General features: G+C 34.9%; 1 protein-coding gene across 3 annotated transcripts in view; it reads right to left on the minus strand.

The window, feature by feature from the left end:
* LOC131165774 (probable protein S-acyltransferase 12) overlaps nucleotides 1-17,856 on the minus strand; it is a 42,091-nt gene extending 24,235 nt beyond the window's left edge. For 2 of the 3 annotated variants that reach the window (XM_058123823.1, XM_058123824.1), the window contains exon 1: nucleotides 17,320-17,856. In XM_058123823.1, coding sequence (XP_057979806.1) covers nucleotides 17,320-17,508 — 189 coding nt within the window. In that variant the 5' untranslated portion in view covers nucleotides 17,509-17,856. The remainder of the gene's footprint in view (nucleotides 1-17,319) is intronic. The other variant, XM_058123821.1, reaches the window with a different exon arrangement.
* Between the last annotated feature and the right edge of the window lie 2,289 nt (nucleotides 17,857-20,145).

Here is a 20,145-nt window from a genome sequence, read left to right on the forward strand (position 1 = left end):
CAAACAATCAAATGACATGGATAAGGGCAACTACTCTACTCTAGTCATCAACTACCTTATTCTCAACATCTTTAACAACAAGGGTATGTTCATTAAGAACAAATAACATGCTTACTAAACTCAAATATTACAAAGCAAAGTGGTACAAAAAAAGTACAAACTCTTGGCTCCAGGGTAACAAATAATACCTTCAATGTTTGAGGGATCACACCATGACATAAAACTCTGTCATATGTGTTAATTTATGTTTAGCCTCTGAGTATTTTTCACTAAAAATTTATATAGGATCGTACAATCATAAATTCAACTTTCCAAACAAAATCCTGATCCTTTATAGAATCAAAAATTGGCACGATCGGAGTAGAATCGTAGTAGGATTGATAGGATGAGGGGGATGGTGGTAGGATCATAAGGTCCTAAAATACATTATATTTTTTAAAAAAAATTATAAATCACTTGTACTACAATCTTGATTTTGTCCTCCATAACTTGTTCGAGGATTGGACAACTTAGATAGTGATTTGGGTAAATATAATATTAACAAAATTATAGAAAAATAAATTTTTTTTACATTTATATACGTATTTAATGGTTCAAACGTCAAATATAAATATTCAGCTTGAGGATATATGTAGATATTTAATATCTAATGCATTGGATGATAATAATGATAATTACAATTCATGATGACGAATTTAATGAAGGGTTGATGAAGTTGCCATGATGATCTCTATAACATTGATGAACCCAATAGAGGTCTGATTGTTGATATTGATTTTAATGAACTAGCTTGAAAGATTAGCTTTTGCCATTTGCTAGCTAGTTTTTAAATATATTTGGATACTCATGTTGTAAAGTTGTTTGTTGACTAATTTATATTAAAATTATTTTTTTTTTTTTTTTTTTTTTTTGGTATGTACCTATTCCTCTATCATTACAAGCAAATTTGATTGATTTAAGAATGCAACAAATTGAACACTTGATCTCTATGTTACATAGGGGCTCTACCCTCTAAGATATTTGTTATTTTTCCTAATGTTGAAAACAAGACAATGTTTCAAAATTAGAATTTATAAATTTATGAAAAAAACTTATATAAGTGCATTTCATATTTAATTCATATCACTAGTACAATCTTATGATCCTTAATCCGATCCTACAACCCAACCTTGTCAACCCAATCCGATGTAGGATCCAATTCTTACAACCTAACAACCTTGAGCACAAGGGCTTTAGTCATTTTCAAAAGCTCTCGAGCTGAGTCGTCCAATAAAATTCCCATTTCTTATCCAATGCCCCAAGCTTAAGACAATGTGAGAGCCATAACGACGCCAAAGAAACCTAATGAATTGTGTTGTGCAAATGAACGTGCAACGGAAACAAACAATCTAACAATGCAGCACTTAATAGTGAAATATACAAAAAACACAATCACGCAAATAATAATGAAGGCAATAAAATAATGACACAAAGAATTACGTGGTTCGACAATGCCTACATCCACGGGAGCAAACGGCGGTGAATTTTTACTATCTTATGTCCAAAGACACTGAATTACATCAAACAACATGTATATATAACCCTCCTGGAGGTTTTCCCCCCGAAACCCAACCTATACAACTTCCCAATTTGTTGTGCAAATGAATGCACAGCAGAAACAAACAATCTCACAATGCAACACTTAACAGTGAAATATACAGAAAACACAATCACGTAGATAATAATAAAAGCAATAAAACAATGACACGAAGAATTACGTGGTTCGGCAATGCCTACATCCATGGGATCAAATGGCAATGAATTTTTACTATCTTGTGTCCAAAGACATTGAGTTACATCATACAACATGTATATATAACCCTGCCACAGGTTTTCACCCCGAAACCTAACCTATACAACTTCCCAATTCAAAATTCAAAAACCAGCGTTGAATAACCGAGCAAAATCAACTGTAATAGGACCAAAAACAATCGACTGTTTCTTCTGCACCTGGCAAAACTGTCGACAGTTTCCCTGAAACCGTCGACAGTTTCCTCCTGCAAGTCAGCATTCCTATCTTGTACGATGTTTTCTCTTTGTACACGTATTTCACTCGATATATGAGCCACGTATTACAACAAATTGCCTATAAAATTTTGTTAAGTCATGAGAGCTACGAAGCTCAAAAATAGTCCAAGGCTCAAGCCACTCCCTAATAGCTCTAATCTTACTACGTAGTGGTTATTCCTTGCGTAGAAACCACAAAAACCAAGAAACAGCACCTTAAATTGTAGAAAGGTTAGCATACAACTTTGCTTCCCTCAAAGTCACAAAAATGAAAAATCTGATGATCTCCAAGTGCTCCTCCCTAATCTTATTATGGACTAGTATATCATCAAAATAGAGAACTATGAATTTTCATATAAATGGCTGCAAGACATGTGTCATAACACTCATAAAGGTGCTACGAGCATCAGAAAGTCTAAAGGGCATGACCAACCACTCAACTAAACCATCTTGGATCTTAAAGGCAGCTTTCCGTTTATCTCCCAACCTAATTCTAATATGGTCGATCTTGTACCAATTAGAGTTGGCTAGCATGTCAAGCATATGCTTGAGTCTAGGGATAAGACACATATATTTAAATGGTGGTCCTATTGATGGGCTTACTATCTACGCACATCCTCCAAGATCCGTTCTTTTTTGGGGTAATTAGGGTTGGCAATTGGAAAGGGCTAAAGCTATGTCTCGTAAAACCCTTCTCAAGGAGATCTCCTACCTACCTACCTATTAAATTCAATGTGTTCGTATGTGTCACGAGCTAAGCCCTTCACACCATGTTAAGGGTCGTGCAACACTAGTTGTAGCACACAAACCTAATTAGCCAAAAATAAACTGCAAAAACCCTTCACACCATGTTAAGGGTTGTGCGGCAGTAGTTGTAGCACACAAGCTTAACTAGTTAGCCAAAAATAAACTGCTAACTCACTACAAAAACAGGTTCACATGCATCAAATACAAAGTACACGATAAGATGTAAGCAAGCAAGTAGTAAACACAAAAGCCATGTAAATAGTAGAGCAATGCTGTTCATTTTATTACACCATCATAAGCAATGTGTACCTAACCAAGAAGGCAAGTATGCTATAATTGCTAGTTAGTTATACAAAGATTGACGAAACTCCCCTTAGTCCCACTCTAGCACAAGGAAACATCGATTTATATAACCAACAAGTCATACTCTCCTTTTATCTAAGGCATTACTCTACTTAAAGAATACACCATACAATAGTATTTACATGATGGTTACCCACCTAATGTGCACGAAACAAGTTATCACAAGCAAACATAAGGCCCTAAACAAGTTTGACTCATGAAATTACCCCCCACTTATGTGATCAACATTGTGATAGACTTTGACACTAAGTACCCTTCAACTTTATCCATGAATAGATGCATGTCTTCCTCTAACATCCAACTAATTGCTTCATCTTCAAGGCGTTTCCACTTCACTAAGAACTTGTGTTGTAGTCACCTTGATAATATGAATTCTCCATCTACAAGGAGCTTTAACTTCTCATCTACCAAGTTGTGCAATGGGTGCTTTGGTTGACTTACTGCGAGTTGATCTTCTATGTCAGTCATAAATGGGCATAAACACAAGGTGCACCTTCATCTAAGCTGAAAGATCAACCTAGTAAAAAGCCTTCTCAGATTAGGCCAAGATGTGGATTGTCCTTCATATTTGCAAAGTGATCTCCTATGATCCTATTTTAACCCTCATCTACTTTGGATGGAACTTAAGCACAAGGTCTTCCATGTTGAAGTGTAACAAACTTCTCCTTTGATCTACCCACTTCTTTATCCACTTGGGATCATTTGGAACTACTTATAGAAAATGTACTTTTCTGGAAAACAATATTTATCTAAAAAAATACTTTTCTAAAGTAGCCTTTCATCACTTACTATAGCTTTCACCAAGTACGCTTTGGCAATCTCGACATTCTATCTTTACTATTTGGGGAAAATGTGTGTTCTTGAACTCTTTCCTTTGTACCTCATTCATTATGTGAGGTAACAATAACTGCCAACAACAAACTCAAAAGAATCTTATTGGTCGTTGAACTCTTTGGGGCATTGAAACATAATTGAGCCATGTCGAGTAGTTGCACCCACTTCTCCTAGTTGGTGTTAACGAACTAGCGCAAGTACTCCTTTAGTAGCCCATCGAATTTCTTTGTGTGACGGAGAAGATGTCAAGCTACGAACCAAGGATTCTAAAATGTTCTGAGCCAAAGTACCCTATAAATCTACTGTTTTAGTCATTGATGATATCTTAACGATCACACCAAGATTTCACAATGTGCTTGAAGAAAAGTTGAGTTGTCTCCTTTGTCTAGCAATACTTCAATTTTAGCATAAAAGTATTGTTGGCCTTACAAGACTTAACATCCTATTTTGATGCTAACAAGCAAGTAGAACTAACATGTTTTGTTTAGTAATGTCTTTTCAAGACTCAATGATGAATGCAAGGTTAAAGAATTCACGAAAGTTTTTGCTTCAAAGAAGGATGATTATATCAAGCTTAAGGCATGAATTAAAACTTGAAGATCATAAGAGCATTGATATTAAAGAAAAAGCTTCAAGAATGAAAGCTCAAGTGATCGACATGGAAAGCTCAAAAATCAATGAAGCTAAAAATCTAAAGCAATATTAAAAGATCAAGAGAGAAAAATCTTGAAAGCTCACATCAAATTCAAGATCATTGAAGCTCAGCAATAAAGAGAACTCAATGCAAAGAAGTATTTTACTGAGGCAAAGAGAGAGAGAGAACAAAACTAAGTTTGAAACCAGAATTTTTACTTACTAGACGACTTACTCCAGATGGACAGTTTACTGTCATATTAAACATTTTAAAATGTACAGACAGAAACATGTCAGTCAACTGTCTAGGACTTGACAGGCGACTGACAATGTATTTTGAGACGACTGACTGAGTTTTGTTAGTCAACTGTCACCCTTCTATTTGTCTTTAAAAACTGAGTTATTCAATGACAGGCGCCTGAGCCCATGTTGACGAGCGCTTGCCACCCTACTGCCTGTGTAATTTATATGAGTAATGCATTGATAGGCGACTGACAGAAACCTCACAATCAACTACCACGCGGCAGATTTTAAAATACATAACGGACATATTTTGAAAAATTCAATTACTTGGGGCTCAAACTTATTTCAAACTTGGACCCTACTCCAAGTAAACTTGGGGAACAAGCTAGATACTTTTCTACCTCTATAAATACACCCAAGTTCAATTGATTTAATCATCAAGAATTAAATTCAGCATTCAATCTCTCTCAATTGTTTTCAAAAGTATAGTTCAAACCACAAAAGATGGGTGGCCAGGTTGAGGATTGACCCTCTCCGAAAGAAGCTACTCCTATGTGTGCCATATAGATCTTTATATAATTACTTATTAGGATTTGTTATAACCCCGCTCTGATACCAATTGAAAACAAAGGTGCAGTCCCAAGAGGGAGGTGAATTGGATTTTAAAAACTTTCAAATTTTGTAAGAATTCTTAACCTCTTGTTGATTTAACAATCACACAAAACTCAATCAAACAAAATATATTCAATCAATCAAGATGCAGCACTTTGATAGATTCAGCTTTGTTGTATGTAGCCCTGTGTATATGATTTATATTCAAGCCCTGTAGTGAATGTGAATTTGAACCAAGCTCTGTATATATGAAATTGTTCCTTCAATGAAAACCACAACTCAATTCCCAAACAACTCAGAATTTAAATAAACTATTTAGTTAATTTGTCTTTTAGTGTTAACCAAACAACATACTTCCTTTTGAGGTTTCCGCAAAATTTTGATCAACCAACGTACTCCCTTTCGGTTTCCACAATCCCAAATCAAAATTAAACTTTAAGTTTATTTAACCTCTAAATTACGTAATTTGTATAATTAAGAAAATTAAATCATCCACGTCGTTTATATATGCTGAATGTAAAGAGAGTAAGGGAAAGAGAGAATAAGACCGAGTTTTGACAAGGTTCGGCTTATTCCCAGCCTACGTAATCGCCTTTGGCAAACCACCAAAGGATTCACTAAACCAATTCCTTTGTCGGGCGAAACAACACCGTTACACACTACTACAATAGGCTAGAGCCCGCCTCTGCAAGTGATATCCCCTCACTCGGCCACTAGGCTAGAGCAGCACCTCTCTAAGCGATACCCCACGCTTAGCCAACAATCCAAACACCTTGTAATGTCAAAGAACTACAAGAACCACAAGATACAAGTTGCATACAAGTATACTCTCACAAAGAGCAGATTAGTACAATTTCAAAACTAGATACTTCAAAGTAATTTAAATATGAAATTCAAATTGAAGCTTTAAAAGTATATCACTGAATGGTTCTTTCAATGGATGAAAGAATTAGAACTTGTAGCACAAGATTGATGATTTGAAATTAGCAATTCCTCAGTAGAATTCGTACAAGTTGAGAGTGAGAGAGCATTTGAGAATTTTGAAAACAATTGAGAGAGATTGAATGCTTAATTTAATTCTTGGTGATTAAATCAATTGAACTTGGGTGTATTTATAGAGGTAGAAAAGCATCTAACTTGTTCCTCAAGTTTACTTGGAGTAGGGTCCAAGTTTTAAATAAGTTTGAGCCCCAAGTAATTGAATTTTTCAAAATATGTCCGTTATATATTTTAAAATATGTCGTGTGGCAGTTGACTGTGAGGTTTCTGTCAGTCGCCTATCAATGCATATTACTCATATAAAATACACAGGCAGTAGGGTGGCAGTCACCTATCAACATGGGGTCAGGCGTCTGTCATTAATAACTCAGTTTTTAAAGACAAACGGAAGGGTGACAGTTGACTAACAAAACTCAGTCAGTCGTCTCAAAATACACTGTCAGTCGCCTGTCAAGTCCTAGACAATTAACTGACATGTTTCTGTCTGTACATTTTAAAATCTTTAATATGACAGTAGACTGTCCTTTTGGAGTCAGTCGTCTGGCAAGTAAAAAATCTGGTTTCAAACTTAGTTTTGTTCTCTCTCTCTCTTTGCCTACTTATTTCTTGGAATATCAATTTGTTTTCTTTTTAAAAATATGTTCCAAGATCTAAAACTAAGGTCTCTAAGTCTCGTTTTCCTAATGAGCTTCAAAATGAAATTCATACTTGAAGTACTTACAAAGCTTGTCCTAAAGACTCATTTGACTCTTCTTTGCTTTGAGTTCTCTTTATTGCTGAGCTTCAATGATCGTGAAGTTGATGTGAGCTTTCAAGATTTATCTCTCTTGATCTTTCAATACTACTTTAGATTTTGAGCTTCATTGATCTTTGAGCTTTCCATGTTGATCACTTGAGCTTTCATTCTTGAAACTTTTTCTTTAATATCAATGCTCTCATGATCTTCAAGTTTTAATCAATGCCTTAAACTCTTATACCAATTGTTGGTCTTACAAGGCTTAACATCCTGTTTTGATGCTAACAAACAAGTAGAACTCAACATGCTTTGTTTAGTGATGTCTTTTCAAGACTTAATGATGAATGCAAGGACCAAATTTTTTACTTGCCAAACGACTGACTCCAGATGGACAGTCTACTGTCATATTAAAGATTTTAAAATGTACAAACAGAAACATGTCAATCAACTGTCTAGGACTTGACAGGCGACTGACAATGTATTTTGAGGCGACTAACTGAGTTTTGTTAGTCAACTGTCACCCCTTTGTTTGTCTTTAAAAACTGAGTTATTTAATGACAAGCGCCTGACCCCTTGTTAATAGGCGACCGCCACCCTACTGCTTGTGTATTTTATATGAGTAATGCATTGATAGGTGATTGACAGAAACCTCACAGTCAACTGCCACGCGGCAGATTTTAAAATACATAACGGACATATTTTAAAAAATTCAAATTACTTGGGGCTCAAATTTATTTAAAACTTGGACCCTACTCCAAGTAAACTTGGGAGACAAGCTAGATACTTTTCTACCTCTATAAATACACCCAAGTTTAATTGATTTAATCACCAAGAATTAAATTCAGCATTCAATCTCTCTCAATTGTTTTCCAAATTCTCAAAGGTTCTCTTACTCTCAACTTGCACGAATTCTACTGAGGATTTGCTGATTCCAAATCATCAATCTTGTGCTACAAGTTCTAATTCTTTCATCCATTGAAAGAACCATTCGGTGATATACTCTTAAAACTTTAATCTAAATTTCATATTTTGAATTACATTGAAGTATATAGTTCTGAAATTGTACTAATCTGCCCTTTGTGAGAGTATACTTGTACGTAACTTGTATCTTGTGGTTTTTGTAATTTTTTTACGTTCCAAGGTGTTTAGATCGTTGGCTAAGCGTGGGGTATCGCTTAGAGAGGTGCTGCGCTAGCCTATTGAAGGAGTGACTGAGTGGGGGGATATCACTTGGAGAGGCGGGCTCTAGCCTACTGAAAGAGTGTTTTGTGTAACGGTGTTGTTCCGCCCGGCAAAGGAACTGGTTTAGTGAATCCTTTGGTGGTTTGCCAAGGGCAAGGACATAGGCTATGGATAAGCCGAACCTCGTAAAAACTCGGTCTCATTCTCTCTTTCCCTTACTCTCTTTACATTCAGCATATATAAACTGCGTTGATGATTTAATTTTCTTAATTATACAAACTAAGTAATTTGGAAGTTAAATAAACTTAAAGTTTAATTTTGATTTGGAATTGCAAAAACCGAACGGGAGTACTTTGGTTGATCAAAACTTTGCAGAAACCTCAAAAGGAAGTACGTTGTTTGGTTAACACCCAAAGAGAAATTAACTAAATAGTTTATTTAAATTATGAGTTGTTTGGGAATTGAGATGTGGTTTGCATTGAAGGAACGATTTCATATATACAGAACTTGGTTCAAATTCACATTCACTACAGGGCTTGAATATTAATCATATATACAGAGCTACATACAACAAAGCTGAATCTATCAAAGTGCTGCATCTTGATTGATTGAATATATTTTGTTTGATTGAGTTTTGTGTGATTGTTAAATCAACAAGAAGGTAAGAATTCTTAAAAAATTTGAAAGAAAATTTTTAAAATCCAATTCATCCCCCCCCCTCTCTCTCTCTCTCTCTCTCTTTTAGGACTACACCTTTGTTTTCAATTGGTATCAGAGCAGGGTTATAACAAATCCTAACAAGTAGTTATATAAAGATCTATATGGCACGCATAGGAGTAGCTCCTTTCAAAGAGGATCAATCCTCAACCCAGCTACCTATCTTTTGTGGTTTGAACTATATTTTTTGGAAATAGCGTATGAGAATTTACCTTCAAACTATGGATTGGAAAGCTTGGGAGGTTGTCACGGATAGTGATCTAATTCCTAACAAACTAGTAGATGGAAAACAAATCCCTAAGGAGAAAAAGGACATGACTGAAAGAGACCATAAGATGTTACAAATAAACTCTAGTGCTATGAATGCATTGTATTGTGCCCTTGATATGAATGAATTTAATAGAGTAATGGCTTGCAAATCGGCTAAGGAAATATGGGACAAGCCAAAAGTAACCTACGAAGGCACTATAGATGTTAGGGATAATAGGATTGATATGCTTACAAGCTGATATGAAGCTTTTAAGATGAACCCAGATGAATCCATAACTAGCAACTAGGTTCACTCACATAATAAATTCCCTAAATGCCTTAGGAAAAACCTACACTACCTATGAGATGATAAGAAAAATTCTTAGAGGTCTGCCACCTATATGGAAACCAAAAGCCACTGCCATAACGGAAGGAAGAAATTTGAAAAACACCTCCTTAGATGAACTTAGAGGTTCACTCCTCACATACGAAATGGCAATGAATGAAAGAAGTGAAAAAACTAAAGCCCGAGAATCTAATAGCCTTCACAGCTTCAAACTTTAGTAGTGAAGAAGAAATGGATGAAGATGAATTAGCCTACATATCCAAAAAACTAGCAAGAATACTAAGAAGGAAAAATAAATTCAAAAGAAAATCCAAATCTGAATTAGATAAAGAAGAAGAAGAAATTAGCAAAAAAAAATCAAAAAATAAAACTCCTAAATGTTATAATTGCAACAAAACTGGACATATAAAACCGGAATGTCCACTACTTAAGAAAGATTCTAAGAAGAAAAACAAAAAGGTCATGAAAGCCACTACTTGGGATAATTTGAGCACAAGTAGTTCGGAATATGAATCAAGTGACCAAGAGGTTGCTTATACTTGCCTCATGGAATAGGATGATGATGAAGAACATTGTTCCTCATCCAAATGGATAAAGAGTATCGTAGTGATTCATCTAACCGATGATAAGAGTATGTCATCTTATGAAGAACTTCAAAATGATTTACTCAAAGTGCATAAGATGTTAGTTAATGTGACTAAACGATATACTCCATTGAAAAATAAAAATGAAGGTATGATGAAAGAGTTAGAATCCCTTAAAATTGTTGAAAGAGAAAAGGATTCAAAAATCAAGAAATTAGAAAGCAAGAATGAGAAGATGATAGAAGATCTTCGATCCCTATCCTCTATGGAATATGAAAAAGACATATATATTTCTGAATTAGAGGATAAGATCATAAAAATGTCTCAAAATCAAGAAAAAGGTAAAAATATACAAAATTCAGAAATCAATAATCTCAAAAGTCAAATTGAAGATAAAGAAAAGATCATTTACAACTTCACAAAAGGTAAAGAAAACTTTGACAAAATGATAGGCCCACAAAGGATGACCTTAAACAAAAAAGACATTGGATTTAATGGGGTTGAAAATACAAAGAAAAAAGGATCTTTACATGGGTTATTTTTCAAAAGCATCCAAAGATTAAGCTAACACATCTTCTAATGCCTACACTAACACCATATGCAACCTATGCAAGAAAAATGGTCATATTAAGTTTGAATGTCCATTTAAAAGAAAGGGTGTGAAAACTAAACAAGTATGGAGAGTAAAAGGAACATCCCTTGTTAAAGTTTTCACACCCTTTCTTTTAAATGGACATTCAAACATAATATGACCTTTTTTTCTTGCATAGGTAGCATATGGAGAGTAAAAGGAACATCCTTTGTTAAACCTACCGGACCCAAGAAGGTATGGGTACCTAGATAAAAAGCCTAGTATGAGACAAATAAATAACATTGTTAGCCAAAATCATAGGATAATTCATACAAGCTTAAATTAAGAAAGTTTTAAAATTTGGAAAGAAATATGAAGTTTTTAAATTCATATGAAATCAAAAAAAAAAAAAAATCAAGCTTATTGCATGAATATTTTGATCAAGAAAAATTTTGAACAAAATAATAAACATTTAAGAATGAAAGATACTTGAGAACAACTTGAACAATATTGTGGTACAAAGCAAATGAAAATGAAATACCCCCTACTTAAATGTTATGCTGATTGGCTATATACTACATGTGTACATCTTGAAATCTTCAAAAACATGAAAATAACTTATGGTATATGGCCAACTATGTTGCAAATTTGAGCATGAGATTATTGAGCATAAGCATGAATTTTGATATGAGATTAATTCTTGACCATGTATGCTATCAATGAATCACATAAATAAACTTACTGCTCTTTATATTGATATCTATAAGCTATGAGAGATATAATAATAGTTATATTGATATCCATGAGCTATGCATGATGTGATATTGGCTTTCGTATCTATAAAGGACTTTGGTATCCATGAATATTTTAATTGATATCACAATTTAAAAGCTCACTTGGTATCACAATCTAAAAGTTCAATTGGTTTTTGAGCATGTCAAGTATGATTATATCTATGAGCATGGTATGACATTGATGATATTGGCATGATATTGGTATTTGATACATGATATGAATCAATGTTTTTTGAAACATTGGATGATAAAAGCATAATTGGGAACACTATTCTATTTTCAATTGGTAACAAAACCGAATATATTAAATTCAGGGGGAGAGTTATGACTTATTGCTTATATTATGGTCGTTTCCTTATTTTTCAATTGGTATCAATTGGTATCATGAATTTTAATTTGGTTCGTATTATTTAATGTCTAAATTGATATCACAAATCAAAAGTTAAAGTAGTATCATGAAATCATCAATTGGTATCTTGAATATGTCAAAGGGAAAAATGTTATTAGTAAAGATGTTACAATACATATGCATGACTAATAAAACACACTACATTGAAAAATAAGAAAGTGAGTGTATACATATGTTGATATGCATGTTTGATGATATGCTCAAAATGTGACTTTATTTGAACTTAATCATTTTTTTTACTCTTTTTGATTGATGTCAAAAGGGGGAGAAGTTTTAAGCAAAAATTGAGTATGGTATTGCAAAAATTGAGCATGAACATAATATATATCAAAAGGAGGAGAAGTATTTGATATTGATTGATAAACTTGAACTTGAATGAAGTGATGAGCATGATTGTAAAATGAAGTGATGAGCATGATTGTAAAAGAGTTTTTAAAATTAATATTGATCTTACGACTATTGTTAAGATGATACTTATTAAAAGGGGGAGTCTTTTTAAGGCTCACTCCAATTTTTGTTTCTTGATTGTCATCATCAAAAAGGGGGAGATTGTTGGTCTTATAAGGCTTAACATCCTGTTTTGATGCTAACAAACAAGTAGAACTTGACATGCTTTGTTTAGTGATGTCTTTTCAGGACTCAATGATGAATGCAAGGTTAAAGAATTCATGAAAGCTTGTACTTCAAAGAAGGATGATTATATCAAGCTTAAGGCATGGATTAAAACTTGAAGATCATAAAAGCATTGATATTAAAGAAAAAGCTTCAAGAAAGAAAGCTCAAGTGATCAACATGGAAAGCTCAAAGATCAATAAAGCTCAAAATCTAAAGCAATATTGAAAGATCAAGAGAGATAAATCTTGAAAGCTCACATCAATTCAGGATCATTGAAGCTCGGCAATAAAGAGAACTCAAAGCAAAGAAGAGTCAAATGAGTCTTTAGGACAAGCTTTGAAAGTACTTCAAGTATGAATTTTCATTTTGAAGCTCATTAGGCAAACAAGACCTAGAGACCTTAGTTTTAAATCTTGGAACATATTTTTAAAAGAAAACAAATTGATATTCCAAGAAATAAGTAGGCAAAGAGAGAGAGAACAAAACTAAGTTTAAAACCAGACTTTTTACTTGCTAAACGACTGACTCCAGATGGACAGTCTACTGTCATATTAAACATTTTAAAATGTACAGACAGAAACATGTCAGTCAACTGTCTAGGACTTGACAGGCGACTGACAGTGTATTTTAAGACAACTGACTGAGTTTTGTTAGTCAACTGTCACCCTTCCGTTTGTCTTTAAAAACTGAGTTATTCAATGACAGGTGTTTGACCCCATGTTGATAGGCGACTGCCACCACTACTGCTTGTGTATTTTATATGAATAATGCATTGATAGTCGACTGATAGAAACCTCACAGTCAACTGCCACGCGGCAGATTTTAAAATACATAACAGACATATTTTGAAAAATTCAAATTAGTTGGGGCTCAAAATTATTTAAAACTTGGACCCTATTCCAAGTAAACTTAGGGAACAAGCTAGATACTTTTCTACCTCTATAAATACACCCAAGTTCAATTGATTTAATCATCAAGAATTAAATTCAACATTCAATCTCTCTCAATTGTTTTCAAAATTCTCAAAGGCTCTCTCACTCTCAACTTGCACGAATTCTACTGAGGATTTACTGATTCCAAATCATCAATCTTGTGCTACAAGTTCTAATTCTTTCATCCATTGAAAGAACCATTCGGTGATATACTTTTAAAGCTTCAATCTGAATTTCATATTTTGAATTACATTGAAGTATATAGTTTGGAAATTGTACTAAACTACTCTTTGAAAGAGTATACTTGTACGCAACTTGTATCTTGAGGTTCTTGTAGTTCTTTGACGTTCCAAGGTGTTTGGATCGTTGGCTAAGCGTGGGGTATCGCTTAGAGAGGTGTTGCTCTAGCCTATTGAACGAGCGACCGAGTGAGGGGATATCACTTGGAGGGGCGAGCTCTAGCCTATTGAAGGAATGTTTTGTGTAACGGTGTTGTTCCGCCCAGCAAAGGAACTGGTTTAGTGAATCCTTTAGTGGTTTGTCAAAGGCGAGGACATAGGCTAGGGATAAGCAGAACCTCGTAAAAACTCGGTCTCATTCTCTCTTTCCCTTACTCTCTTTACATTCAGCATATATAAACTGCGTGGATGATTTAATTTTCTTAATTATACAAACTACGTAATTTGGAAGTTAAATAAACTTGAAGTTTAATTTTGATTTGGGATTGCAGAAACCTGAAAAGGAAGTATGCTGTTTGGTTAACACCCAAAGACAAATTAACTAAAGAGTTTATTTAAATTCTGAGTTGTTTGGGAATTGAGTTGTGGTTTGCATTGAAGGAACAATTTCATATATACAGAGCTTGGTTCAAATTCACATTCACTACAGGGCTTGAATATAAATCATATACATAGGGCTACATACAACAAAGCTGAAGCTATCAAAGTGTCGCATCTTGATTGATTGAATATATTTTGTTTGATTTAGTTTTGTGTGATTGTTAAATCAATAAGAGGTTAAGAATTCTTAAAAAATTTGAAAGAAAATTTTTAAAATCCAATTCACCCTCCCCCCCTCTTGGGACTACACCTTTGTTTTCAAGTATCATACTTCGAAATTCTATCCATAACCACAAGTAGTGACCCCACATAATTGATTCTAGGAAGAATGGTTATAAAGCTAAGTAAAACACTCTCCCACAATCTCGTCGGCACTTAAAGAGACTCCAACAGCCAACAATCTTTCTTTTGCTTGATCTTGTCTTGATGGCAAATGAGACAAAGCCATGTATACTCAACCACCTCGTCTCACAGGGCCAATAGTAACTTTGCTTCAATCATACCTATGTCTTGTATCATCTTAGGCGACCTACCAGTATCATAACACTCTCACAGGTGTCTTCTAGGTATCATTGGCACAAGGAACAAACAATCAGCTTCCATATGTCAACAGGAAGCAGTCCACTAATTGCAATTGGCATGTTTTGCCCTCTTCCACCAACTTCATGAAGTTTTGGGCAAGTGGATCTTTGACAAGGTTCTCCTTAATGGGCCCTCATATTGTCGAGCAACTTTACTCACTGCCAAGTATGTTACGCAAGCTCAACCTTCATGCCAATGCATCTTCGACATGGTTCACTCACCATGCCTTGTGCTTAAGAAGGAAATCAAATTCTGCAAGGAACTCTTGCAACAACCAATCACTGCTAAGACCTCCCTCCCTTGAGCTTAAGTAAGCTTATGGCTCTCGTACACAACAAGATGACATTTATGTAACAAAATTCCACCAAGGGCATAGTCGACGCACCTATCTATACCTCTAACGGTTTCATAATGTCCAAAAGAGCAAGCATAGATCCTTCACATTGTCAAAGGGCTCCTTCTCTCTCCCTCTCCCTCTCTTAATGACCCTCTATCCCTTTTATGCAAACAATGCTATGGAGCCTTTTATTATAGCTATGTCGAATCGTTGATCCAAAACAAAGTAAAACCATTCAATCTGCATTTAGACAAGGCAAGGTCAAGGAGATCTCTTCTTTGCTCGTGGTCAAGAATAATGTTGTTCAAAATAAGTGGGTTAGGTTTTCTAAATAGGCAACACTTTGGTAATGCTTGTCAATCTTTGGTTGAATGGAAGAGGATTCCAAAGTCTACGTAAGGGTATCGCAATATTGGATGTTGATTAGGTGGACAAAAAGTGAGAAAGTGTTTGAAGTTAGGGCTAGAGTGGAAAAGGCAAGAAATTTTCAATGTTTATTCGTGATGGCACAAAGGTCAATGGGTGGCAAAAATTCAAAAGCAATTTTTTCAAGTTAGCTAAGGAATTTCATAAGGATTCTCGAGATGTAGTTACATATAGTTCTTCACATCACAAATCGTAGAGTCAGGAGGTGCTAGAAGGCAAAAAAGGCAAAGGCGACAGTAGTCAAGTTCATTCTGGAAATCAAGGTATGTTGGTTGGGAGAGAAGAGCGATGTTGTCAATGTGGTAGTGCATTGCAACAAAAGGATCTTGATGATTTGAAGATAAATTCTATCGCAAACCAATCAAAATCATTCAACCTAAATGTGAAGCTAAGGGATATTCCTCCTAAGATTCGAACTTGAGACCTCCAATATTAAAGTTCTAATCTCTAAACACAGAGATATTCCCTAAAGGATGTGTTCCTAGTATCTCTACAATTAATTACACAACTGCTTGACAATTTTCAAAAATTATTTTTTTTAACTCATGTTAACATTTACAAGTTAGCATTTAATGACATTTTCGAAACATTAATACATAGGCAATTTGAAAAACTAATTTTAGTTTTGAATTCCAAAATATCTCCATAAATCCCCATTCTATCTGAAAAATAGGAAATTCAAGGGATGTAATGTGTGTCGACCGCTAATTCGATATTATGCTAAGATGATGGTCAAATAGGGGTTACTATCATTAGGTTGTATGATTAAGGTATAATAATCCATTAGCATTACTGCCCCTTGAATTAGGTGTGGCTGTCATTAACTTAAGTTATCTAAGTTCCTATCATTCAAGTTGTGGCTCAATTATAGGTCGTTCGGGGGGAATTTTGGCCTTTGGGTAGTTTAAAAATCAAACCAAGAAAGAGAAACTCCCCTTTTGAATATTAGTTTGAACAATATCTGAAAATTAGGGAAATTTGAGGGCCACAATGTGTGCACGACTAGTTCAAAATTATGTTAAGATGATTGTTTTCAAAAGGGTTCCTATCATTAATGATCCATAAGGATTCCTGTCCCTCGAATTAGGTGTAGCAATCATTAAGTTAGGCTATCTAAGTTCCTCTCATTCAAGTTGTGGCTCAATTATATGTAATTACTAGGGTGTTTTGGGTACTTTAAAAACCAGACCAGAAGGAGAAATCTCTTTCCAATAGTAGAGATGAAAATAAGGCTTCCCTTACCCTACAAAATTTGAAAAAGAATTCAAAACCATTTTTGACACAAATACATCTATTTTCCAAAATTATATTTTTTCAAAAGATTTTTCGTAAACTACAATAATTAATTCTAGTGGACGGCGGGCCATGTTCACCCATACCGGCCAGAACCAGAAACGGCATTAAAAGGACCCAATTAATAAACTTCGACGAATTTCAAGTCCTTTCGAACTTTTTCTAGCTAGAATAGTATGAAACGCGAATGCAACAGATAAATGGAAATTAAAACGAGTAAATTAAATTACCAAAATATGAAACACGGTGATTATAGAGAACGAAAGAAGGGACTGGAGGCCACCGCGAAGCAGGTGAGGACCCGAAGAGACGACGACAACGGCGTAATACGAAACAGCGACGATAGCAGCAACGAGGAGGATCATAAAGTAGCCAAGAACTTTGAGGCCGGAGCAGAGCTTGAACGGGTTGAGATTCATTCCGGAAGTGATCAGCCGGCCGGGCCCGAATGAAGCGCGCCTCCTGGTTCGTGTCGGAAATAGGCGTTTCCAGATATCTGAAGCCAGGTTTGCGGATCCGTATTGTGAATGCCAAATAGACGTGGGCAACGAATCTGAGTTGTCGTTTGCTTCCCGGCGGCTTCGCGTTTCGCCGTCACCTAGTCGAGCTTCGACGTTTTCACCGGGAAAACGGCGTCATTTTCATGGAAGCACCCCGACCGGAGACCTTTTACGCAGTGCGAGAGAAAAGTGTACGGCTTAGGATTTCTGCCAAGTCAGAGCACATTTGACTCATTTATTATGTAAATATGAAATTTTTAAGCTCAAGTCCCAAGTTTATTTGACAAATAAATTGAGGTCAAAGTTTGACTTATTTAGAAACGTGAGTAACTAAGTTAAAAATTTGATGTGGATAGTTTGAAGGTTTATAAATTACAAACTCGTAGAAAGCACAAACTATAAAATCAATGATGATGGGTTTGTTTAAATAAATTTTTAAATTTATTTAAAATTTAAATGAAAGACTTAGATGGTGACTAGTTGCTTCTTTCTAAACAATGTAGGACAAGAGAGAAGAGAGATCTAGTTTCTTCACAGCATAAACACTTGGTCTAACCATGGTACACTATGTGAGACTCATGCTCATGTCCGCAAGACCCGATTGGATAATATGCAAAGGGTCGATCAGAAAGAGACTTAGTTTAAATAAGGGACCTAATAAAAAAAATGTAAGAGGACCTAATTGAATTAAGGAGAAAATAAAAAAGAAATGCTATCGACAAGGTTAAAATAATACTAATTGGAATAAATGAAATAAAATGTTATTCAAAGGACCCTTACATTTCTGAAATGAAAAATATTATAAAAATTGGCATCATATTGCAAACTTGTGACAAAGCACCACATAAGTTTATTTCATTTTCCATAAGGGAAGAAATAAAGATCGAGACCAAATTAAGAAGAGACTCGATTAAAATTGGGTGTCTACATAAGAAATTCAAAAAAAATAAAAAATAAATATGAAGATATTTTCTAACTTACTTATGCAAATTGAGAAAATTATAAAACACGGTGGCATTTTGCAATCATTTGAAAATTTGAAAATGAAAAAAAAAAATTATTTTCCAAGACCAAATTGTGTTAAAACTTTGTTGTGTTCCATTTGTTGTGATATGTGACTCACATACTGAGTGGAAGACATGCACAAAGAAAAAACATGATGGAAATCAGGGTGCAACAAGGGAAACCATCGACGATAGCCCTGTAACCGTCGACGGTTTGGAGCAGTGTCTGAGAGATTTTACTCTTTGCTTGAAACCGTCGACAATTTGGCCCAAGCAACCTAGCGCAGATTTCAAATTTTGAATAAAGGGACGTTAAGTTGGTTGGGGTTTGGAGGGAAAACCTCCGGGAACTTTATATATACGTTGTCTCATATGTATATGTAGGCTAGTTGTACATGGTTGATGTATTGTTCATGTCTTTTGGACAATAAGATAGTGAATTGTTGTCATTTGCTCCCATGGATGTAGGCATTGTCGAACCATGTATTTTCTTGCGTATTGTGTTGTTATTGCTTTCATATATTTGTTATGGATTGTTTCTGTATTTCATCATTAAGTGTTGCGTGTGTTTGATCCTATATTTTCTGCTATGCAATTCATTTTTCATAACAAATTGGTATCAAAACATTGTTGTAATAACCTATGGAACTTCATCTGCAAAATTTGACATTGACAAGTTTGATAAAACCAAAAATTTTGGTTTGTGGTAGAGAAGGGTGAAGGATCTCTTAGTGCAGTAAGGTATGGTGAAGACCTTATACAGAATTCAACTGGAAAGCATAGATGAAGCAAGTTGGAATGAATTGGAGGAAAAGGTAGTGTCAACCATCCGACTTTGTTTGGCTAATGACGTGTTGTATCACATCATGGATGAGGATTCTTCGATAGCAGTTTGGAGAAAACTGAAAAGTCGATATATGTCTAAGCCTTTATCGAACAAATTAATTCTTAAGCAAAAATTGTATTGACTTAAGATGGTGGAGGATTCAGATTTGAACCAACATATCAATGCATTTAATCAAATTGTAAGTGATTTGATGCGTATTGATGTAAAAACATTTTTTCGTGATTTTTTCAATATTTTTTCCGAACTTTAAAATAACACAAATAAAAACCATGGAAATCAAAGTATGCAAATATTTTTGGGATTTTCTGAGATTTTTTTGATTTTTTTGTGAATTTTCTAGATATCTAAATAATAATAAACAAGTGAGATGAAGAGAACCGAGGTGAACCGGTTCAGGAATGAAGCCGTTAAGCACTAACCGGTCCGGGGAAAAACCAGTTTAAGGTCTTGGTCGAGACCAATGTCAACACACGACGCCCATGGGGCGAGTAAATTAGCGTATGTTTTAGAGTGTGTAGTTGTATGTTTCAATGTGTACGTGCATGAAGTGTGTGAAAAATGTGTGTACATGGAATGTGAAAAATGTGTGTGCAAGGAATGTGAAAAATGTGTGTGAATGGGTGATTTTAAATTGGTGGGTTAGTGGTGTGTGTGTGTGTGTGTGTGTGTGTGTGTGTGTGTATGATTTTAAATTGATGGGTGATT

This window comes from Malania oleifera, chromosome 10, assembly GCF_029873635.1.
Source record: "Malania oleifera isolate guangnan ecotype guangnan chromosome 10, ASM2987363v1, whole genome shotgun sequence".
NCBI lineage: Eukaryota > Viridiplantae > Streptophyta > Magnoliopsida > Santalales > Ximeniaceae > Malania > Malania oleifera.